Here is a 25553-nt window from a genome sequence, read left to right on the forward strand (position 1 = left end):
CCTTCTGTTCTCTGCAGTGTCCCCATTGTCCCCCCCTCTTTGTGTCCCCAATGTCCCCACATCCCCACGCTGCGCCCAGAGGCAGAATTTCAGAACAAACACCGTTTTTAAATCACCTCCACTCCACATCATTAAAAAAAAACGAGAGAAAAAAGGATGTGTGACATCGGGGGGGGGGGGGGGAGGGGACACCCTATGGGGGGGCAGGGGACACCCCATGGGGGGGGGTGGGGGGGACACCCCATCAGGAGGGGCACCCAAACATGGTCATGGCCTCGGAGAACTCGATGAAGTCCTGGCAGAGCGCCTGCAGGTCCGGGTCCTGGCACGACTCCTCCAAGGGCCAGGCTTCCAGCCACGTGTCCTTGCCGATGAGGTAGGAGAAGCTGGGGACAGCAGGGGACAGCAGGGGACAGGAAGGGGTCAGGAAGGGGCTGGCGGCCCGGTGAGGGGCGCTCAACCCTGAACGAGACGCTGGAGAAGCTCCGGGTGCAGCGAGGTGTGAATGTACGTCGGGCGGCAACGTCCCCGTGTCCCTGTGTCCCCACACCCTCGTGTCCCCAAGTCCCTGTGTCCCCATGTCCCTTTGTGATCGTGGCCCTCTATCCTCGTGTCCCCGAGTCTGCATGTCCCCATGTCCCCATGTCCTCATGTCCCCATGTCCCCATGTCCCCATGTCTTCATGCCCCCATCTCCCCATGTCCCCATGTCCCCTCACCCCCACATCCCCATGTCTTCATGCCCCCATGCCCCCATGTCCCCATGCCCCCATGTCCCCATGTTCCCATGTCCCCACGTCCCCATGTCCCCTCACCCCCATATCCCCATGTCCCCATGTCCCCATGTCCTCACGTCCCCATGCCCCCATGCCCCCATGCCTCCATGTTCCCACGCCCCCACGTCCCCATGTCCCCACACCCCCACGTCCCCACATCCCCATGTCCCCATGTCCCCATGTCCCCATGTTCCCATGTCCTCATGTCCCCATGTTTTCATGTCCCCATGTTCCCGTTTTCATGTCCCCATGTTCCCATGTCCCCACATCCCCATGTCCCCATGTCCCCATGTCCCCATGCCCCCATGCCTCCATGTCCCCACATCCCCATGTCCCCATGCCCCCATGCCTCCATGTCCCCACGTCCCCATGTCCCCATGTCCCCATGTCCCCATGTCCCCACGTCCCCATGTCCCCACGTCCCCATGTCCCCATGCCCCCATGTTTTCATGTCCCCATGCCTCCCTGTCCCCACGTCCCCACGTCCCCCTGTCCCTACCGGCTGCCGGTGACCCACAGGTCGGACGCCAGCCCCCACACCAGATATTCCTGTCCCTTCTGGAGGCTCAGCGCGTCCCTGCACTGCTTGTGGCTCACGAAGGTCCGGTTGCTCCCAAGTGCGTCCTCGTCGGTTCCTGTCCCAGGGAGAGGTGACACAGGTGACATTGCCACCCCAACACGGCAGGGACACCGGCTGTGACCCCTTCCGCCATGAGGAGCCCCCGGTCCCAGGAGCTACGGGCATCTTTGGGGACGTCGTCCCATTGCTGTCACCACCCCTGGGTGTCATCACCCCACTGTTGTCAACAGCTGTGGTGGCACCAGTTCACCAGTTCATTCCAGATGTTCACCAAGCACCCTTGGGTGTCCCCAACCCGTCTGGGTGACACCAAACCTCATGGTGTCCCCAAGCACCCTTGGGTGTCCCCAGCCCACCAGGGTGTCCCCAGCCCTGGGTCACATCAAACCTCATGGTGTCCCCAAGCACCCTTGGGTGTCCCCAGCCCACCAGGGTGTCCCCAGCCCTGGGTCACATCAAACCTCATGGTGTCCCCAAGCACCCTTGGGTGTCCCCAAACCATTTTGGGTGACACCAAACCTCATGGTGTCCCCAAGCCCCCTTGGGTGTCCCCAGCCCATCGGGGTGTCCCCAGCCCTGGGTGACATCAAACCTTGTGGTGTCCCCAACTCACCTGGGTGACACCAAACCTCACGGTGTCCCCAAGCCCCCTTGGGTGTCCCCAGCCCATCGGGACATCCCCAGCCCTGGGTGACACTCCCAGGTCCCTCCAGGTGACCTTGTCCCTTGTCCCCAGGGTGCTCATACCCATCTTGATGACAGAGAGGATGTTCATGATGTAGTTGTCGTGGGACGATGTCTCCTCTGTCGCCACCACCTTTACTTTATACACTGGGGAGGGGGATGTCACCGCGTCACCTCCTCACAGCTGTCCCCACCGTCCCCCCTTTTCCTCCTCGCGGCCCTTTTTGCCCCTTTCTTTCTCCCCTGCTCCGCTCTGCCGTCCCACTGCTCGCTCACGTCCTTCCGCGGCCCTTCGCATCCCCCTCCTCACCCCAACGACATCCCCTATCATTTTGTTCCCATAATCCTCCATTCCCTTGCCACCTGTCCCCATGTCCCCATGTCCCCATTCCCATCTCCATCCATGTCCCCATGTCCCCATTCCCATCTTCATCCATGTCCCCATTCCCATCTCCATCCATGTCCCCACATCTCCATTCCCATCTCCATCCATGTCCCCTCGTCCCCATTCCCATCTCCATCCATGTCCCCACGTCCCCATTCCCATCTCCATCCATGTCCCCATTCCCATCTCCATCCATGTCCCCACGTCCCCATTCCCATCTCCATCCATGTCCCCATGTCCCCATGTCCCCATTCCCATCTCCATCCATGTCCCCATGTCCCCATGTCCCCATTCCCATCTCCATCCATGTCCCCATGTCCCCATGTCCCCATTCCCATCTCCATCCATGTCCCCACGTCCCCATGTCCCCATTCCCATCTCCATCCATGTCCCCATGTCCCCATTCCCATCTCCATCCATGTCCCCATGTCCCCATGTCCCCCATTCCCATCTCCATCCATGTCCCCACGTCCCCATTCCCATCTCCATCCATGTCCCCACGTCCCCATTCCCATCTCCATCCACATCCCCATTCCCATCTCCATCCATGTCCCCATGTCCCCATTCCCATCTCCATCCATGTCCCCATGTCCCCATTCCCATCTCCATCCATGTCCCCATGTCCCCATTCCCATCTCCATGTCCCCATGTCCCCACGTCCCCATTCCCATCTCCATCCATGTCCCCATGTCCCCACGTCCCCATTCCCATCTCCATCCACATCTCCATTCCCATCTCCATCCATGTCCCCATTCCCATCTCCATCCATGTCCCCATGTCCCCATGTCCCCATGTCCCCATGTCCCCATTCCCATCTCCATCCATGTCCCCATGCCCCCCGTGTCTCACCATAATCCACCCCTGGCTTGCAGGCAAGATCGATGCGCTCGTTGACTGTGGTGGGATTGTCCTTCTTCTGTCGTATGAAGCAGTTTTCTGTGGGCACACAGGGACAGGGCAATGACATTCCCTGTCACGACAGGGACGCGTCCAATCGTGACAGTGACATGTCCCACGACAACAGCGACGCGTCCCCCATCGTGGCGGTGTCGTGTCCCGACGCATGGAGATATAGAGAAGGATTGGAGAGCGACGTGGGGACGGGGGGACGTGGGACTATTTGGGGACTGGGAAAATGGGTGGCGTGGGACATATGGGAGGGGACAGTCTCTGTCCCCACGTCCCTGTGCCCCCTTGTCACCTTCAGCACAGCGGCACACATCCCCGTGGCAGATCTTCCTCAGCTGCCCACCATCCTTGTCCGGGTGGTAGAAGCGAGTGCAGCGGTCATCTGTGGGGATGTGGGGAATGTGAGGGGACACGGAGGAGATCAGACGGGGACAAAGGGGGACGTGAAGGGAGAGGGTCACCAAAAAGCGTGTGGGGACATAGGGGCATGGATGGGGAAATAGGGAAAGGTGGGACGTGGGGGCAGTGGGGTGACAGTCATCATGGGACACGAGGACAGGAGGAGGGAATGTCCCCAAGGACACCCTTGGGTGACCTCATGGTGTGCCCAAGAACCCTTGGGTGTCCCCAGCCCACCGGGGTGTCCCCAGCCGTGGGTGACATTAAACCTCAAGGTGTCCCCAACTCACCTGGGTGACACCAAACCTCATGGGGTCCCCAACTCACCTGGGTGACACCAAACCTCGTGGTGTCCCCAACTCACCTGGGTGACACCAAACCTTGTGGTGTCCCCAACTCACCTGGGTGACACCAAACCTCGTGGTGTCCCCAACTCACCTGGGTGACACCAAACCTCACGGTGTCCCCAACTCACCTGGGTGACACCAAACCTCATGGTGTCCCCAACTCACCTGGGTGACATCAAACCTCATGGTGTCCCCAACTCACCTGGGTGACATCAAACCTCACGGTGTCCCCAACTCACCTGGGTGACACCAAACCTCATGGTGTCCCCAACTCACCTGGGTGACACCAAACCTCACGGTGTCCCCAACTCACCTGGGTGACACCAAACCTCATGGGGTCCCCAACTCACCTGGGTGACACCAAACCTCGTGGTGTCCCCAACTCACCTGGGTGACACCAAACCTTGTGGTGTCCCCAACTCACCTGGGTGACACCAAACCTTGTGGTGTCCCCAACTCACCTGGGTGACACCAAACCTCGTGGTGTCCCCAACTCACCTGGGTGACACCAAACCTCATGGGGTCCCCAACTCACCTGGGTGACACCAAACCTCATGGGGTCTCCAAGCACCCTTGGGTGTCCCCAAACCATTTTGGGTGACACCAAACCTCACGGGGTCCCCAAGGACACCCTTGGATGATCCCAACCCATCTGGGTGACACCAAACCTCACACACAGGACAGATGGGCTTTGTGGGACCCCGGGGGTGACATGAGGGGACAAGAAGGGACCCGGGGACACACCGATCTTGTAGTAGCTGTAGACACTGACGGAGGCAGGCTGGATCAGTCCCACCTGGAAGTGCTGGTGGGCCCTGAAGGCGATGCACTCCTCCACTTGGTGGGAGATCTGCGCACGGGACACCAAGATGTGGGATGGGGACAGAAGGCAGTGGCACCTCGTCCTCACCCCATAGCCAATCATCATCCCCATTCCCATCTCCATCCATGTCCCCACTCCCATCTCTATCTGTCTCCATTCCCATCTTCATCCATGTCCTCACGTCCCCATTCCCATCTCCATCCATGTCCCCACGTCCCCACTCCCATCTCCACCGTGTCCCCATTCCCATCTCCATCCATGTCCTCACGTCCCCATTCCCATCTCCATCCATGTCCCCATTCCCATCTCCATCCACGTCCCCATTCCCATCTCCATCCATGTCCTCACGTCCCCATTCCCATCTCCATCCATGTCCCCATTCCCATCTCCATCCATATCCCCACATCCCCATTCCCATCTTCATCCATCTCCACCCACGTCCCCACTCCCATCTCCATCCAGTCCCCATTCCCATCTCCATGTCTCCATTCCCGTCTCCATCCATGTCCCCACATCCCCACTTCCATCTCCATCATGTCCCCATTCCCATCTCCACCTGCGTCCCCATTTGTCACCATCCCCATTCCCCCCCCCACTCACACCTTGTCCCCAGCTCCATCTCTGTCCCTGCCCAACTTGGATCTGAACCATTTCTTCTCCCTGTCCCCACATTGTCCCCACCTCCATTTTATCCCATCCTCGTCTCTGTCTCCAACTCCAACCTGTCCCACCTCACCTTCATCCCCACCCCGTGCCACCGGGGTCTCCTGTCCCACCACGTCCCTTTCCCCATCCCATCCCATCCCATCCCATCCCATCCCATCCCATCCCATCCCATCCCATCCCATCCCGTCCCTTTCCCCATCCCATCCCATCCCATCCCATCCCATCCCATCCCATCCCATCCCATCCCATCTCGTCCCTTTCCCCATCCCATCCCATCCCATCCCATCCCATCCCATCCCATCCCATCCCATCCCATCCCATCCCATCTCGTCCCTTTCCCCATCCCATCCCATCCCACCCCATCCCATCCCATCCCATCCCATCCCATCCCATCCCATCCCATCCCATCCCATCCCATCCCATCCCATCCCCATCCCATCCCATCCCATCCCATCCCATCCCATCTCGTCCCTTTCCCCATCCCATCCCATCCCACCCCATCCCATCCCATCCCATCCCATCCCATCCCATCCCATCCCACCCCATCCCCATCCCATCCCATCCCATCCCATCCCCATCCCATCCCATCCCATCCCACCCCATCCCACCCCATCCCATCCCATCCCATCCCATCCCATCCCATCCCATCCCATCCCATCCCATCCCATCCCATCCCATCCCGTCCCTTTCCCCATCCCATCCCATCCCATCCCATCCCCATCCCATCCCATCCCATCCCATCCTATCCCATCCCATCCCATCCCATCCCATCCCATCCCATCCCATCCCATCCCATCCCATCCCGTCCCTTTCCCCATCCCATCCCACCCCATCCCATCCCATCCCATCCCATCCCATCCCATCCCGTCCCCAAGTCCCCCACGTCACCCCCCTGTCCTCACCTTATCCAGGTAGATGATGAGGTTGCTGCGGTTCGACAGCGAGTGGTCGATCTCAAATTTGGAAATGTACCTCTCCACTCCCTCTGAGAGCTGGGGGGGGGGGTATGGGGACACAGTGACAACACGAGGACACGGGAGAGACAGAGGTATAGGGCGACACACATGGACACACAGGGGACGTGATGGCACAGCGATGCATGGCCTCGTGCCCCCTGGTGTCCCCACACGTCCCTATGGCCCCATACTCACACTCTTCAGGTCCTGGACGTCAGGGGAGAAGCCGGTGAGCATGGAGATGTCGAGGATGGACATGGTGGCATCCACGGTGTCCAGGAACCTGCAGGGACAGGGCTGAGGCCACCTGCCTGTCCCCAGTATCCACTACAGCCCCACTGTCCCCATTGCTCCCAGCATCCCCATCCCTGATGTCCCCGTTCCCCCAAATCCCTGAGGGATGAGTGGAGCTGAGTCTTCTTTGTCTCCGTGTCCCCATCCTCATTCCTGATGTCCCTGTCCCCAACAACCCCATTACATCCCCTATCTCCCATGTCCCTGTCCCCAACAACCCCATTACATCCCCTATCTCCCATGTCCCTGTCCCCAACAACCCCATTCCCTTCCCCATCTCCCATGTCCCTGTCCCCAACAGCCCCATTACATCCCCTATCTCCCATGTCCCTGTCCCCAACAGCCCCATTCCCTTCCCCATCTCCCATGTCCCTGTCCCCAACAACCCCATTACATCCCCTATCTCCCACGTCCCTGTCCCCAACAACCCCATTACATCCCCTATCTCCCATGTCCCTGTCCCCAACAGCCCCATTCCCTTCCCCATCTCCCATCTCCCTGTCCCCAACAGCCCCATTACATCCCCTATCTCCCATGTCCCTGTCCCCAACAGCCCCATTCCCTTCCCCATCTCCCATGTCCCTGTCCCCAACAACCCCATTACATCCCCCATCTCCCATGTCCCTGTCCCCAACAACCCCATTACATCCCCCATCTCCCATGTCCCTGTCCCCAACAGCCCCATTACATCCCCTATCTCCCATGTCCCTGCCCCCAACAGCCCCATTCCCTTCCCCATCTCCCATGTCCCTGTCCCCAACAACCCCATTACATCCCCTATCTCCCATGTCCCTGCCCCCAACAGCCCCATTCCCTTCCCCATCTCCCATGTCCCTGTCCCCAACAACCCCATTACATCCCCTATCTCCCATGTCCCTGTCCCCAACAACCCCATTCCCTTCCCCATCTCCCATGTCCCTGTCCCCAACAGCCCCATTACATCCCCTATCTCCCATGTCCCTGTCCCCAACAGCCCCATTCCCTTCCCCATCTCCCATGTCCCTGTCCCCAACAACCCCATTACATCCCCTATCTCCCACGTCCCTGTCCCCAACAACCCCATTACATCCCCTATCTCCCATGTCCCTGTCCCCAACAGCCCCATTACATCCCCTATCTCCCATGTCCCTGTCCCCAACAGCCCCATTCCCTTCCCCATCTCCCATCTCCCTGTCCCCAACAGCCCCATTACATCCCCTATCTCCCATGTCCCTGTCCCCAACAGCCCCATTCCCTTCCCCATCTCCCATGTCCCTGTCCCCAACAACCCCATTACATCCCCCATCTCCCATGTCCCTGTCCCCAACAACCCCATTACATCCCCCATCTCCCATGTCCCTGTCCCCAACAGCCCCATTACATCCCCTATCTCCCATGTCCCTGCCCCCAACAGCCCCATTCCCTTCCCCATCTCCCATGTCCCTGTCCCCAACAACCCCATTACATCCCCTATCTCCCATGTCCCTGTCCCCAACAGCCCCATTCCCTTCCCCATCTCCCATGTCCCTGCCCACAGTGAGCTCTCCCTCCCTACAATGTCCCCCATGTCCCCAACACCTCTGATGTCCCCATCGTGTCCCACCTGGTGCAGATGGTGATCTTGACAGAACGGATGGCACCTTCCAGCTGCCGGGCTGTGAAGGGACGTAAGGATGGTGCTGCTACCCATGTGGGACATCAGGGGACAGAAACAGGAGAAACCGGGGGGACCAGGAGGGTCATGGGGACGTGGAGGGACATGGGGACATGGAGGGACATGGGGACATGGAGGGACATGGGGAACTGGAGGGATATGGAGATCTGATGGGGTATGGGGACATGGAGGGACATGGGGACATGGAAGGACATGGGGACATGGTGGGATGCGGAGGGACATGAGGATCAGGTGGGACATGGGGACATGGAGGGATGTGGAGGGACATAGAGGGACATGGGGACATGGAGGGACATGGGAACATGGTGGGACACGTGAATCTGGAGGACATGGAGATCTGATGGGGTGTGGGGACATGGAGGGATATGGGGACATGGAAGGACATGGGGACACGGAGGGATATGGGGACATGGAAGGACATGGGGACATGGAGGGACACGGGGACACGGAAGGACGTGGGGACATGGTGGGACATGGGGACATGGAGGGATATGGGGACATGGAAGGATGTGGGGACATGGTGGGATATGGGGACATGGAGGGACATGGGGACATGGAAGGATGTGGGGACATGGTGGGATATGGGGACATGGAGGGACATGGGGACATGGAGGGACATGGGGACATGGAAGGACGTGGGGACATGGAAGGATGTGAGGACATGGTGAGACATGGGGACATGGAGGGATATGGGGACATGGAGGGATATGGGGACATGGAGGGACATGGGGACATGGTGGGATGTGGGGACATGGAAGGACGTGGGGACATGGAGGGACATAGGGACATGGTGGGATACGGGGACATGGAGGGATATGGGGACATGGAGGAACATGGGGACATGGTGGGACATGGGGACAAGGAGGGATATGGGGACAAGGAAGGACGTGGGGACATGGAAGGATGTGGGGACATGGAGGGATATGGGGACATGGAAGGACATGGGGACGTGGTGGGACATGGGGACATGGAGGGACATGGGGACATGGTGGGACATGCGGACATGGGGGGATATGGGGACATGTTGGGACATGGGGACATGGGGGGATATGGGGACATGTTGGGACATGGGGACATGGTGGGACATGGGGACATGGAAGGACGTGGGGACATGGAGGGATATGGGGACATGGAGGGATATGGGGACATGGAGGGATATGGGGACATGGAAGGATGTGAGGACATGGTGGGACATGGGGACACGGAGGGACATGGGGACATGGAGGGACATGGGGACATGGAGGGACGTGGGGACGTGGAGGGACATGGGGACATGGTGGGATGTGGAGGGACATGAGGATCAGGTGGGACATGGGGACATGGTGGGACATGGGGACATGGAGGGACGTGGGGACGTGGAGGTACATGGGAATCTGGAGGGCATGGAGATCTGATGGGGTATGGGGACATGGAGGGACATGGGGACATGGTGGGACATGGGGACATGGAAGGACAAGGGGACATGGTGGGACATGGGGACATGGAGGATATGGAGATCTGAAGGGATATGGGGACACGGAGGGACATGGGGACATGGAAGGACGTGGGGACATGGAGGGACATGGGAACATGGTGGGACATGGGAATCTGGAGGACATGGAGATCTGATGGGGTGTGGGGACATGGAGGGACATGGGGACATGGTGGGACGTGGGGACATGGAAGGACATGGGGACATGGTGGGACATGGGGACATGGAAGGACGTGGGGACATGGAGGGATGTGGGGACATGGAAGGACGTGGGGACATGGAGGGACATGGGGACATGGAGGGACATGGGGACATGGAAGGACATGGGGACATGGTGGGTGGGACATGGGGACATGGAGGATATGGAGATCTGAAGGGATATGGGGACACGGAGAGACATGGGGACACGGAGGGACGTGGAGGGACATGGGGATCTGGTGGGACATGGGCACATGGAGGGATGTGGAGGGACATAGAGGGACATGGGGACATGGGAACATGGTGGGACACGTGAATCTGGAGGACATGGAGATCTGATGGGGTATGGGGACATGGAGGGATATGGGGACATGGAAGGACATGGGGACACGGAGGGACATGGGGACATGGAAGGACGTGGGAACATGGTGGGATATGGGGACATGGAGGGACATGGGGACATGGTGGGACATGGGGACATGATGGGACATGGGGACATGCAAGGACATGGGGACATGGTGGGACATGGGGACATGGAGGGACATGGGGACATGAAAGGATGTGGGGACATGGTGGGACATGGGGACATGGAAGGATGTGGGGACATGGAGGGACATGGGGACATGGAGGGACGTGGGGACATGGAAGGACGTGGGGACATGGAGGGACATGGGGACATGGTGGGACATGGGGACATGGAAGGACGTGGGGACATGGAGGGACATGGGGACATGGAGGGATATGGGGACACGGAGGGACATGGGGACATGGAGGGACATGGAGGGACATGGGGATCTGGTGGGACAGAGGGACATGGAGGGACGTGGGGACATGGAGACGTAGAGAAGGATTGAAGAGGGACATGGGGACATGGAATTATTTGGGTGACGTGAGACACATGGAAGGGGACACGAGGACGTGGAGGAGATGTTGGGGGACAGAATAGGAACAAGAAGGGGACCCGTGGGGGACAGGTCAGGGGACAGATGGGGACTCACCCATCTTCACGTCCTCCACGCTGACCCGCAGGTCAAAGTTGTCACACTTGTTTTCAGTCTCGGGCACCTTGGCGTTGTAGACGGTCACCACTGTCATCGTCCCCTTCCCTGTGCCCTCTGCTTTCACAGTGAAGTCCTCGTTCAGCTTGGTCTGTGGGGACAGGGGACGATGGGGAAGGGCAGGGACAACACAGGACACAGAGGGGACAGCACTGAGTGTCACTGAGGTGCCCCAGTGTGCCGCATCTCCGCCACCCTGGTGGCAGCTGTGGCTCTGGGGGGTGACACCAATGGTAAGGGTGACGCTGGTGACCAGAGTGACATCTGTGACAACTGTGATGCCTGTTAGAAGCGTGACAGTAGGGACAAGGGTGGCACCAATGACAGCGGTGACACTGGTGACAAAGGTGACACTTGGGACAAGGGTGACACCAATGACAGCGGTGACACTGGTGACAAAGGTGACACTTGGGACAAGGGTGACACCAATGACAGCGGTGACACTGGTGACAAAGGTGACACTTGGGACAAGGGTGACACCAATGACAGCGGTGACACTGGTGACAAAGGTGACACTTGGGACAAGGGTGAAGCCAATGACAGCGGTGACACTGGTGACAAAGGTGACAGTAGGGACAAGGGTGACATCAATGACAGCGGTGACACTGGTGACAAAGGTGACACTAGGGAAAGGGTGGCACCAATGACAGCGGTGACACTGGTGACAAAGGTGACACTTGGGACAAGGGTGGCACCAATGACAGTGGTGACACTGGTGACAAAGGTGACGCTTGGGACAAGGGTGACACCAATGACAGCGGTGACACTGGTGACAAAGGTGACGCTTGGGACAAGGGTGACACCAATGACAGCGGTGACACTGGTGACAAAGGTGACGCATGGGACAAGGGTGACACCAATGACAGCGGTGACACTGGTGACAAAGGTGACACTTGGGACAAGGGTGACACCAATGACAGCGGTGACGCTGGTGACAAAGGTGGCACTTGGGACAAGGGTGACACCAATGACAGCGGTGACTCTGGTGACAAAGGTGACACTTGGGACAAGGGTGACACCAATGACAGCGGTGACACTGGTGACAAAGGTGACACTTGGGACAAGGGTGACACCAATGACAGCGGTGACACTGGTGACAAAGGTGACAGTAGGGACAAGGGTGACACCAATGACAGCGGTGACACTGGTGACAAAGGTGACACTTGGGACAAGGGTGACACCAATGACAGCGGTGACACTGGTGACAAAGGTGACACTTGGGACAAGGGTGACACCAATGACAGCGGTGACACTGGTGACAAAGGTGACACTTGGGACAAGGGTGACACCAATGACAGCGGTGACACTGGTGACAAAGGTGACAGTAGGGACAAGGGTGACACCAATGACAGCGGTGACACTGGTGACAAAGGTGGCAGTAGGGACAAGGGTGACACCAATGACAGCGGTGACACTGGTGACAAAGGTGACAGTAGGGACAAGGGTGACACCAATGACAGCGGTGACACTGGTGACAAAGGTGGCAGTAGGGACAAGGGTGACACCAATGACAGCGGTGACACTGGTGACAAAGGTGACAGTAGGGACAAGGGTGACACCAATGACAGCGGTGACACTGGTGACAAAGGTGGCAGTAGGGACAAGGGTGACACCAATGACAGCGGTGACACTGGTGACAAAGGTGACAGTAGGGACAAGGGTGACACCAATGACAGCGGTGACACTGGTGACAAAGGTGACAGTAGGGACAAGGGTGACACCAGTGACAAGTGTGACACCAGTGACAATGGTGCCACCAATGACAAGAATGACACCAATGACTACAAAGGTGACAAAGGTGACACCAGAGACAGGAGTGCCACAAGTGATGAGATTGACAGCTTTGGTGACATCTGTGACAAGTGTGATGCTGGTGAGAAGGGTGACACCAAGGGCTGGGGTGGCATCAACAAGGATGACAATGGTGACAATGGTGACAATGGTGACACCAAAGGCTGGAGTGGCATCAACAAGGATGACAATGGTGACAATGATGACACCAAGGCCTGGAGCGGCGTCAATGACAAGAATGACAATGGTGACAATGGTGACATGAAGAGCTGGAGTGGCATCAACACGGATGACGCTTGTGACCATGGTGACACCAAGGGCTGGAGCAGCATCTATGACAAGCATGACACCAGCGACAATGGTGACATGAAGGGCTCGAGTGGCATCAATGACAAGGATGACACTGGTGACCATGGTGACATGAAGGGCTGGGGTGGCATCAATGGCAAGGATGACAATGGTGACAATGGTGACACCAAGGGCTGGAGTGGCATCAACAAGGATGACACTGGTGACCGTGGTGACACCAAAGGCTTGAGTGGCATCAATGACAAGGATGACAATGGTGACCATGGTGACATGAAGAGCTGGAGTGGCATCAACAAGGATGACACCGGTGACAATGATGACACCAAGGGCTGGAGTGGCATCAATGACAAGGATGACTCCGTTGACAATGGTGACACCAAAGGCTGAGGTGGCATCTACAAGGATGACACTGGTGACACCAAGGGCTGGAGCAGCATCAATGGCAAGGATGACACCGGTGACAATGGTGACATGAAGGGCTGGAGTGGCATCAACAAGGATGACAATGGTGACAATGGTGACATGAAGGGCTGGGGTGGCATCAATGACAAGGATGACAATGGTGACAATGGTGACATGAAGAGCTGGGGTGGCATCAACAAGGATGACACTGGTGACTGTGGTGACACCAAAGGCTCGAGTGGCATCAATGACAAGGATGACATTGGTGACAATGATGACACCAAGGCCTGGAGCGGCATCAATGACAAGGATGACACCGGTGACCATGGTGACATGAAGGGCTGGAGTGGCATCAACAAGGATGACACTGGTGACCATGGTGACACCAAGGGCTGGAGCAGCATCTATGACAAGCATGACACCACTGAAAATGGTGACACCAAAGGCTGGATTGGCATCAACAAGGATGACACTGGTGACAGTGGTGACACCAAGGGCTGGAGTGGCATCAATGACAAGGATGACACTGGTGACAAGGGTGACATGAAGGGCTGGAGCAGCATCAATGACAAGGATGACACTGGCAACCATGGTGACACCAAGGACTGGAGTGGCATCAGTGACAAGGATGACAATGGTGACCATGGTGACATGAAGGGCTGGGGTGACATCAACAAGGATGACACTGGTGACCATGGTGACACCAAGGGCTGGAGTGGCATCAACAACGATGACACTGGTGACACCAAGGGCTGGAGCAGCATCAATGACAAGCATGACACTGGTGACAATGATGACACCAAAGGCTCGAGTGGCAGCAACAAGGATGACACCAGCGACCATGGTGACACCAAGGGCTGGAGCAGCATCAATGGCAAGGATGACAATGGTGACAATGGTGACACCAAGGACTGGAGTGGCATCAACAAGGATGACACCAGCGACCATGGTGACACCAAGGACTGGAGTGGCATCATCAGGGATGACACTGGTGACCGTGGTGACACCAAAGGCTTGAGTGGCATCAATGACAAGGATGACAATGGTAACAAGGGTGACATGAAGGGCTGGAGTGGCATCAACAAGGATGACAACGATGACAGTGGTGACACCAAAGGCTCAAGTGGCATCAACAAGGATGACGCTGGTGACAATGGTGACACCAAGGGCTGGAGTGGCATCAACATGGATGACACCGGTGCCCACGGTGACACCGGTGACACTGGTGACACGGCGCCGTACCTCCGCGGAGCGCGCCACCAGCGCGTTGCTGCTCTCGATGCGGTAGGTGACGGCGTTGGCGCGGCGCGGCAGCAGCACCGACACGTCCAGGTTGAGCTCCGACTGCCTCGGCTGCGCGACGTGGTACTGAGCCAGAGCCTGGAACACCAGGATGGTGGCCTGCGGGGACAGAGGGGACACTGAGGCTGGGGGACGTCGCCTGGGCTGTGCCCCAAAGCTCTCGGCGCTGGGCTGAGCCCCGGCTCCAGGAGACGTTTGGTGTCGTTGGTGAAACTTGGGGACCTCAAGAGGTGTCCCCAGAAGGCAGGAAGTCTTTGGGATATGAGCTGTCCCCCAAAGGACGGGATGTGTCCCCAAAGGGGCTGACCCCAAAGGACAGGACATGACCCCAAAGGACAGGACAGGTCCCCAAAGGACATGGTGTGTCCCCAAAGGACAGGACAGGTCCCCAGAGGACTTAACGTGTCCCCAAAGGACAGGATGCATCCCCAAAGGACAGGACATGACCCCAAAGGACAGGACAGGTCCCCAAAGGACAGGACATGATGTGTTCCCAAAGGACAGGACATGACCCCAAAGGACAGAAAATGACCCCAAAGGACAGGACAGGTCCCCAGAGGACTTAACGTGTCCCCAAAGGACAGGACAGGCCCCCAAAGGACAGGACATGACCCCAAAGGACAGGACAGGTCCCCAAAGGACAGGACATGTCCCCAAAGGAGAGGACAGGTCCCCAAAGGACAGGATGTGTCCCCAAAGGACAGGACAGGACCCCAAAGGACAGGACATGACCCCAAAGGACAGGACAGGTCCCCAGAGGACAGGACAGGTCCCCAAAGGAGAGGATGTGTCCCCAGAGGACTTAACATGTCCCCAAAGGACAGGATGTGTCCCCAAAGGACAGGACAGGCCCCCAAAGGACAGGACATGACCCCAAAGGACAGGACAGGTCCCCAAAGGACAGGACAGGTCCCCAAAGGACAGGATGTGTCCCCAAAGGACAGAACATGACCCCAAAGGACAGGACAAGACCCCAAAGGACAGGATAGATCCCCAGGGGACTTGACATGTTCTCAGAGGACATGATATGTCCCCAAAGGACAGGACATGACCCCAAAGGACAGGACAGGTCCCCATAGGACTTAACATGTCCCCAAAGGACAGGACATGACCCCAGAGGACTTGACATGACCCCAAAGGACAGGACATGACCCCAAATGTTAGGAGATGACCTCAAAGGACAGGACATGTCCCCAAAGGACAGGATGTGTCCCCAAAGGACAGGACATGACCCCAAAGGACAGGACAGGTCCCCAAAGGATAGGACATGTCCCCAAGGGACAGAGCCTGACCCCAAAGGACAGGACAGATCCTAGGGATCCCCAGGCTCTCAGACACGGGGTGCCCCCAGGGGTCCCCAAGGCCGTAAGGTGACTCTCAACACCCCACCACCCCATCTTGCCCTAACCAACCACCGCCCCCCCAATGGCTGTGTGTGCCACAGGTGCCACAGGTGCCACAGGAGGTGTGTGGGGGGGGGGTGGTCCGTAGCCCACCTGGGTGGATCCGTAGCCACCACCAAAGTAGTTCTGCTGGGCCAACCAGCGGGCCACCGGCCCCGTCAGCTCGCTCTTCTCCATCTGCAGCAGCGCCAGCAGAGCGTAGGAGGTGCCCTCGATGTTGTAGGTGTGGGCATTGCGTTCAGCCCAGTGGGTGCCGTCTGGGTGACATGGAGGCCTCAGCGTCACCCGGAGGGGATTTGTCAGCCCTCCCCAACCTCACCGCTGTGTGCCCTAAACCCACTTCTGGATGGACGTGGGGAACCGGTGGGACGCGGGGACATGGAGAGGGATAGAAGGATGTGGGGATCTGCAGGGATATGGGGATGTGGAGGGACATGGAGGGAGATAGAAGGACATGATGATTTGTAGGGATATGGGGACGTGGAGGGACATGGGGGGAGATGGAAGGATGTGGGGATTTGTAGGGATATGGGGATGTGGAGGGACATGGAGGGAGATAGAAGGACATGATGATTTGTAGGGATATGGGGACGTGGAGGGACATGGGGGGAGACAGAAGGACGTGGGGATTTGTAGGGATATAGGGACGTGGAGGGACATGGGGGGAGATGGAAGGACGTGGGGACATGGTGGGACATGGGGACATGGAAGGATGTGGGGACATGGAGGGATATGGGGACATGGAGGGATATGGGGACAAGGAAGGACATGGGGACATGGTGGGACATGGGGCTCTGTAGGGACACGGGGACCTAGTGGGACATGGGAACATGGAGAGAGAGAAAAGGACAAGAGGACATGGAAGGACATGGGGACGTGGAGGGACGTGGTGACATGGGGGGAGATAGAAGGACATGGGGACATAGAAGGACATGGGGACGTGGAGGGACATAGAGGGAGATAGAAGGACGTGGGGATTTGTAGGGATATGGGGACATGGAGGGACATGGGGGGAGATAGAAGGATGTGGGGATCTGCAGGGACATGGGGACGTGGAGGGACATGGGGGGAGATAGAAGAAGGACATGGGGACATAGAAGGACATGGGGCTCTGTAGGGACACGGGGACCTAGTGGGACATGGGAACATGGAGAGAGAGAGAAGGACAAGAGGACATGGAAGGACATGGGGACGTGGAGGGACATGGGGATATGGAGAGATGTGGGAACATGGAGGGACATGGGGATCAGTAGGGACATGGGGGAACACGGGGGGGGGATATGGGGGGACACGGGAAGGGGGGGACACGGGGGGACATGAGGGGGGGGACATGGGGGGACATGAGGGGACGTGGGGATATGAAGGGACATTGGGATCTGTGGGTCCGTGGGGATACGGAGGGACATGGGGATCAGTAGGGACACGGGGGAACACGGGGGGGGGGGACACGGGGGGACATGCAGGGGGGACATGGGGGGACATGGGGGGGGGAACATGGGGGGACACAGGGAGGGGGGGACACGGGGGGACATGGGGGGGGTACATGGGGGGACATGGGGGGGGACATGGGGGGACACGGGGAGGGGGAACATGGGGGGACATGAGGGGACGTGGGGATATGAAGGGACATGGGGATCAGTAGGGACATGGGGGAACACGGGGGGGACACGGGGGGACACGGGGAGGGGGGGACACGGGGGGGACATGGGGGGTGGTACATGGGGGGACATGAGGGGGGTACATGGGGGGACACGGGGAGGGGGAACATGGGGGGACATGGGGGGGTACATGGGGAGACAAGGGGAGGGGGAACACGGGGGGACATGAGGGGACGTGGGGATACGGAGGGACATGGGGATGTGTGGGTCTGTGGGGATACGGAGGGACACTGGGATCAGTAGGGACATGGAGGAACACGGGGGGGGATATGGGGGGACACGGGAAGGGGGGGACACGGGGGGACATGCAGGGGGGACATGGGGGGACATGAGGGGGGGGGAACATGGGGGGACATGAGGGGACGTGGGGATATGAAGGGACATGGGGATGTGTGGGTCCGTGGGGATACGGAGGGACATGGGGATCAGTAGGGACATGGGGGAACACGGGAGGGGGATATGGGGGGACACGGGAAGGGGGGGACATGGGGGGACATGGGGAGGGGGAACATGGGGGGACATGGGGAGGGGGAACATGGGGGGACATGAGGGGACGTGGGGATATGAAGGGACATGGGGATGTGTGGGTCCGTGGGGATACGGAGGGACATGGGGATCAGTAGGGACACGGGGGAACACGGGGGGGGGGACACGGGGGGACATGCAGGGGGGACATGGGGGGACATGGGAAGGGGGAACATGGGGGGACATGAGGGGGGGTACATGGGGGGACACGGGGAGGGGGAACATGGGGGGACATGAGGGGACGTGGGGATATGAAGGGACATGGGGATGTGTGGGTCTGTGGGGATACGGAGGGACATGGGGATCAGTAGGGACACGGGGGAACACGGGGGGGGGATATGGGGGGACACGGGAAGGGGGAACATGGGGGGACACGGGGAGGGGCGGACACGGGGGGACATGAGGGGACATGGGGGGACATGGGGGGGGTACATGGGGGGACATGGGGGGACATGGGGCTTCAGCACCTGACCTCACTTCTTCCCCCTGCCCCGGATTTGTTCCCCTTTCACCTTTGGAGAACTTCATCAGAACTTTCTCGCTGTTGAGTTTCCCCGTTAAGGCCAAGGCGTAGGAAGTCAGGGCCACCGTGTAGGGCCGAGCCAGGGCTTGGTATTTCCGGGACAGGTAATCGGAGGCTTTGGAGATGCTCCCATCCAAGCTCTGAACGGAAAGGACGACGACGTGGGTTCTCAGGTGGCTGCTATAGGGGTTGGGCGCCCCTCCTCCCCCCAGCCCCCATGCGTTGCTGAGCCCTGGGTCACTGAATCACAGAGCTGTAGGTCCCTTCCAACCCCTCTCTTTAATATCCTGATTGATGGCCTGGATGAGGGCATCGAGTGCAGCCTCAGTACATGGCACCAAATGGGCTGGAAGTGTGGATCTGCCTGGGGGTGGCGAGGCCCTACAGAGGGATCTGGACAGGCTGGAGAGCTGGGCTGAAGCCCATGGGATGAGGTGCAACAAGGCCAAATGCCGGGTCCTGCACTTGGGCTGCAACAACCCCAGGTGACGCTGCAGGCTTGGGGCGGAGTGGCTGGAGGACAAAGTAGAGGAAATGGAGCTGGGGGTATGGATGGATGCTGGGCTGAACAGGAGCCAGCAGTGTGCCCAGGTGGACAGGAAGGGCAAGGGCAGCCTGGCCTGCATCAGAAACAGCGCTGCCAGCAGAGCAGAGAGGTGATTGTGCCCCTGTATTCAGCTCTAGTAAGGCTGCACCTCGAGTGCTGTGTCCAGTTTTGGGCCCCTCACTGCAAGAAATGGAGGCCCTGGAACGTGTTCAAAGGAGGGCAATGAAATGGTGAGGGGTCTGGAGCACAGGGCTGATGAGGAGAGGCTGAAGGAGCTGGGAATGTTCAGCCTGGAGAAGAGGAGCTCAGGGCAGAGCTCACTGCTCCCTATGGCTGCCTGAAGGGAGGCTGCAGGGAGCTGGGGGTCGGCCTCTGCTCTCGTGTCATCAGGGATAGGAGCAGAGGGAACGGCTTCAAGCTACGGCAGGGGAGATTCAGGCTGGACATGAGGAAGAATTGCTGTTCAGAAAGGGTGGTCAGGCACTGGAATGGATGCACAGGGAGGTGGGGGAGGCACCGAGCCTGGGGGTGTTGAAGGAAAGGCTGGATGTTGTGTTGAGGGACGTGGTTCAGTGGGAGCTGTTGGTAAGAGGTGAGCGGTTGGACTGGATGAGCTTTGAGGTCTGATCCAACCTTGGGGATTCTATGATTGTATGATTCCCCATGTGTCCCTATGGCATCCCCATGTGTCCCTATGGAGTCCCCATGTGTCCCTATGGTGTCCCCATGTGTCCCTATGGAGTCCCCATGTGTCCCTATGGCGTCCCCATGTGTCCCTATGAGTCCCCATGTGTCCCTATGGCGTCCCCATGTGTCCCTGTGGAGTCCCCATGTGTCCCTATGGCGTCCCCATGTGTCCCTATGGGTCCCCATGTGTCCCTATGGCATCCCCATGTGTCCCTATGGAGTCCGCACGTGTCCCTATGGGTCCCCCTGTGTCCCTATGGCGTCCCCATGTGTCCCTATGGAGTCCCCATGTGTCCCTATGGCGTCCCCATGCTGTTGTATTGAGGGACGTGGTTCAGTGGGAGCTGTTGGTAAGAGGTGAGCGGTTGGACTGGATGAGCTTTGAGGTCTGTTCCAACCCTGGTGATTCTATGATCCTATGATTCTATGACCTCCAGCGATCATCGAGTCCAACCCCCCCCCACCAAAGCAGTGTTCCGGGTCGTTTTGCTCACTTTCACGTAGTTCTTGCAGATCTTCTGCGATTCCTGCAGCGCGGAGAGGACGAAGGCGGTCAGGGACACGCTGGGCTCTGCACCATGGTAACCTCCCTGCAGAAGGAGGAGCAAAACCTCGGATTCTGTGGGTCTCACAGCAAGCTGTGTCCACCCCACACTTGTCCCTGTCACCCAGAGGAGCTTTTTTCCCCCCCATGGTTCCCCTTCCTTGACCCAACGGGTCTCGATCACAAATAGGGACGGTGCTTCGGGTCTCCCCCCCATACCACCATCTCCTTATGGATGACGGGGGCGTCTTCTTGGAAAAGCCCGTCTGGTTTCTGCTTCTCCAGAATGAGCCATTTGACGGCTCCGCACACCACCTCTGGCTTGATGTCCACCATGTTGATGGCCATGGCGAAGACCTTGGCCACGTAGGCCGTCAACCTGAGGACGGGAGAACTCGGCGTCGCATCCGACGCTGTCACCCAAACCCCCCGTGGTGGCGGTGGTGGGATGGGGACCCTCACCAGGTGCTGGATGGGCGGTTAGTGAAGGCAGCAAATGAGCCGTCGTCTTTGCGGAACGCGAGCTGTTGGGTGTAACCTGGTGGGCAGAGGGCAGTTGGCCAACATGTGGGTCACCTAGGGGTGGCTTCAGGCCGCCGGCCCCTTGAGGTGCCCATCCCAGCACGAACCAGTAGATCTGGAGTCCCCAAACTGGTGGCACCCAACCTATGTGAATGGTTTGGAACAAGATGGGTCCCTTCCAACTCAACCATTGAGTTGAACCATTCCGTGGTCCTATGATCTCCAAGGCCCCTTCCAACCCCAAATCGTTTCAGGATTCCAAGATTCCACGATCTTTAAGATCCCTTCCAACTCAACCCATTCCGTGGTTCTATGATCTCCAAGGCCCCTTCCAACCCCAAATCGTTTCAGGATTCCACGATCTTTAAGATCCCTTCCAACTCAACCCATTCCGTGGTCCTATGATCTCCAAGGCCCCTTCCAACCCCAAATCGTTTCAGGATTCCACGATCTTTAAGATCCCTTCCAACTCAACCCATTCCGTGGTTCTGTGATCTCCAAGGCCCCTTCCAACGCCAAATCGTTTCAGGATTCCAAGATTCCAAGATCTTTAAGATCCCTTCCAACTCAAACCATTCCGTGGTCCTATGATCTCCAAGGCCCCTTCCAACCCCAAATCATTTCAGGATTCCACGATCTTTAAGATCCCTTCCAACTCAACCCATTCAATGGTTCTATGATCTCCAAGGCCCCTTCCAACCCCAAATCATTTCAGGATTCCATGATCTTTAAGATCCCTTCCAACTCAACCCATTCCGTGGTTCTATGATCTCCAAGGCCCCTTCCAACCCCAAATCGTTTCAGGATTCCACGATCTTTAAGATCCCTTCCAACTCAACCCATTCCGTGGTTCTATGATCTCCAAGGCCCCTTCCAACCCCAAATCATTTCAGGATTCCACGATCTTTAAGATCCCTTCCAACTCAACCCATTCAGTGGTTCTATGATCTCCAAGGCCCCTTCCAACCCCAAATCGTTTCAGGATTCCATGATCTTTAAGATCCCTTCCAACTCAACCCATTCCGTGGTTCTATGATCTCCAAGGTCCCTTCCAACCCCAAATCGTTTCAGGATTCCAAGATTCCACGATCTTTAAGATCCCTTCCAACTCAACCCATTCAATGGTCCTATGATCTCCAAGGCCCCTTCCAACCCCAAATCGTTTCAGGATTCCAAGATTCCATGATCTTTAAGATCCCTTCCAACTCAACCCATTCCGTGGTCCTATGATCTCCAAGGCCCCTTCCAACCCCAAATCGTTTCAGGATTCCAAGATTCCATGATCTTTAAGATCCCTTCCAACTCAACACATTCTGTGGTCCTATGATCTCCAAGGCCCCTTCCAACCCCAAATCATTTCAGGATTCCACGATCTTTAAGATCCCTTCCAACTCAACCCATTCAATGGTTCTATGATCTCCAAGGCCCCTTCCAACCCCAAATCGTTTCAGGATTCCAAGATTCCACGATCTTTAAGATCCCTTCCAACTCAACCCATTCCGTGGTTCTGTGATCTCCAAGGCCCCTTCCAACCCCAAATCGTTTCAGGATTCCAAGATTCCACCATCTTTAAGATCCCTTCCAACTCAACCCATTCCGTGGTCCTATGATCTCCAAGGCCCCTTCCAACCCCAAATCCTTTCAGGATTCCAAGATTCCATGATCTTTAAGATCCCTTCCAACTCAACCCATTCCGTGGTCCTATGATCTCCAAGGACCCTTCCAACCCCAAATCATTTCAGGATTCCACGATCTTTAAGATCCCTTCCAACTCAACCCATTCCATGGTTCTATGATCTCCAAGGCCCCTTCCAACCCCAAATCGTTTCAGGATTCCAAGATTCCACGATCTTTAAGATCCCTTCCAACTCAACCCATTCCGTGGTCCTATGATCTCCAAGGCCCCTTCCAACCCCAAATCGTTTCAGGATTCCAAGATTCCATGATCTTTAAGATCCCTTCCAACTCAACCCATTCCGTGGTCCTATGATCTCCAAGGCCCCTTCCAACCCCAAATCATTTCAGGATTCCACGATCTTTAAGATCCCTTCCAACTCAACCCATTCCGTGGTCCTATGATCTCCAAGGCCCCTTCCAACCCCAAATCGTTTCAGGATTCCAAGATTCCATGATCTTTAAGATCCCTTCCAACTCAACCCATTCCGTGGTCCTATGATCTCCAAGGCCCCTTCCAACCCCAAATTGTTTCAGGATTCCAAGATTCCATGATCTTTAAGATCCCTTCCAACTCAACCCATTCTGTGGTCCTATGATCTCCAAGGCCCCTTCCAACCCCAAATCGTTTCAGGATGCCAAGATTCCACGATCTTTAAGATCCCTTCCAACTCAACCCATTCCGTGGTTCTATGATCTCCAAGGCCACTTCCAACCCCAAATCGTTTCAGGATTCCAAGATTCCATGATCTTTAAGATCCTTTCCAACTCAACCCATTCCGTGGTCCTATGAAGGCCCCTTCCAACCCCAAATCGTTCCAGGATTCCAAGATTCCACGATCTTTAAGATCCCTTCCAACTCAACCCATTCCGTGGTCCTATGATCTCCAAGACCCCTTCCAACCCCAAATCGTTTCAGGATGCCAAGATTCCATGATCTTTAAGATCCCTTCCAACTCAACCCATTCCGTGGTCCTATGATCTCCAAGGCCCCTTCCAACCCCAAATTGTTTCAGGATTCCAAGATTCCACGATCTTTAAGATCCCTTCCAACTCAACCCATTCCGTGGTCCTATGATCTCCAAGGCCCCTTCCAACCCCAAATCATTTCAGGATTCCATGATCTTTAAGATCCCTTCCAACTCAACCCATTCCGTGGTCCTATGATCTCCAAGGCCCCTTCCAACCCCAAATCGTTTCAGGATTCCAAGATTCCACCATCTTTAAGATCCCTTCCAACTCAACCCATTCAGTGGTTCTATGATCTCCAAGGCCCCTTCCAACCCCAAATCGTTTCAGGATTCCATGATCTTTAAGATCCCTTCCAACTCAACCCATTCCGTGGTTCTATGATCTCCAAGGTCCCTTCCAACCCCAAATCGTTTCAGGATTCCAAGATTCCACGATCTTTAAGATCCCTTCCAACTCAACCCATTCCGTGGTCCTATGATCTCCAAGGCCCCTTCCAACCCCAAATCGTTTCAGGATGCCAAGATTCCATGATCTTTAAGATCCCTTCCAACTCAACCCATTCCGTGGTCCTATGATCTCCAAGGCCCCTTCCAACCCCAAATTGTTTCAGGATTCCAAGATTCCACGATCTTTAAGATCCCTTCCAACTCAACCCATTCCGTGGTTCTGTGATCTCCAAGACCCCTTCCAACCCCAAATCGTTTCAGGATGCCAAGATTCCATGATCTTTAAGATCCCTTCCAACTCAACCCATTCCGTGGTCCTATGATCTCCAAGGCCCCTTCCAACCCCAAATTGTTTCAGGATTCCAAGATTCCACGATCTTTAAGATCCCTTCCAACTCAACCCATTCCGTGGTCCTATGATCTCCAAGGCCCCTTCCAACCCCAAATCATTTCAGGATTCCACGATCTTTAAGATCCCTTCCAACTCAACCCATTCCGTGGTCCTATGATCTCCAAGGCCCCTTCCAACCCCAAATCGTTTCAGGATTCCAAGATTCCACGATCTTTAAGATCCCTTCCAACTCAACCCATTCCGTGGTTCTATGATCTCCAAGGCCCCTTCCAACCCCAAATCGTTTCAGGATTCCAAGACTCCACGATCTTTAAGATCCCTTCCAACTCAACCCATTCAATGGTCCTATGATCTCCTAGGCCCCTTCCAACCCCAAATCATTTCAGGATTCCACGATCTTTAAGATCCCTTCCAACTCAACCCATTCCGTGGTTCTGTGATCTCCAAGGCCCCTTCCAACCCCAAATCGTTTCAGGATTCCAAGATTCCATGATCTTTAAGATCCCTTCCAACTCAACCCATTCAATGGTTCTATGATCTCCAAGGCCCCTTCCAACCCCAAATCGTTTCAGGATTCCAACATTCCATGATCTTTAAGATCCCTTCCAACTCAACCCATTCCGTGGTTCTGTGATCTCCAAGGCCCCTTCCAACCCCAAATCGTTTCAGGATTCCAAGATTCCATGATCTTTAAGAT

General features: G+C 56.9%; 1 protein-coding gene across 1 annotated transcript in view; it reads right to left on the reverse strand.

Moving 5' to 3' along the window:
- Nucleotides 1-216: 216 nt before the first annotated feature.
- Nucleotides 217-25553, reverse strand: part of C3 (complement C3) — a 57836-nt gene continuing 32499 nt past the window's right edge. Inside the window, exons 25-40 of the mRNA XM_048932641.1 lie at nucleotides 21353-21428; nucleotides 21110-21269; nucleotides 20841-20936; nucleotides 19102-19252; nucleotides 16500-16663; nucleotides 14944-15102; nucleotides 11140-11290; nucleotides 8401-8452; nucleotides 6720-6807; nucleotides 6471-6560; nucleotides 4824-4929; nucleotides 3626-3715; nucleotides 3274-3360; nucleotides 2103-2186; nucleotides 1275-1410; nucleotides 217-386 (exon numbers count right to left, since the gene is read on the reverse strand). Coding sequence (XP_048788598.1) covers nucleotides 245-386; nucleotides 1275-1410; nucleotides 2103-2186; nucleotides 3274-3360; nucleotides 3626-3715; nucleotides 4824-4929; nucleotides 6471-6560; nucleotides 6720-6807; nucleotides 8401-8452; nucleotides 11140-11290; nucleotides 14944-15102; nucleotides 16500-16663; nucleotides 19102-19252; nucleotides 20841-20936; nucleotides 21110-21269; nucleotides 21353-21428 — 1832 coding nt within the window. The 3' untranslated portion in view covers nucleotides 217-244. The remainder of the gene's footprint in view (nucleotides 387-1274; nucleotides 1411-2102; nucleotides 2187-3273; nucleotides 3361-3625; nucleotides 3716-4823; nucleotides 4930-6470; nucleotides 6561-6719; nucleotides 6808-8400; nucleotides 8453-11139; nucleotides 11291-14943; nucleotides 15103-16499; nucleotides 16664-19101; nucleotides 19253-20840; nucleotides 20937-21109; nucleotides 21270-21352; nucleotides 21429-25553) is intronic.

This window comes from Lagopus muta, assembly GCF_023343835.1.
Source record: "Lagopus muta isolate bLagMut1 chromosome 34 unlocalized genomic scaffold, bLagMut1 primary SUPER_34_unloc_1, whole genome shotgun sequence".
NCBI lineage: Eukaryota > Metazoa > Chordata > Aves > Galliformes > Phasianidae > Lagopus > Lagopus muta.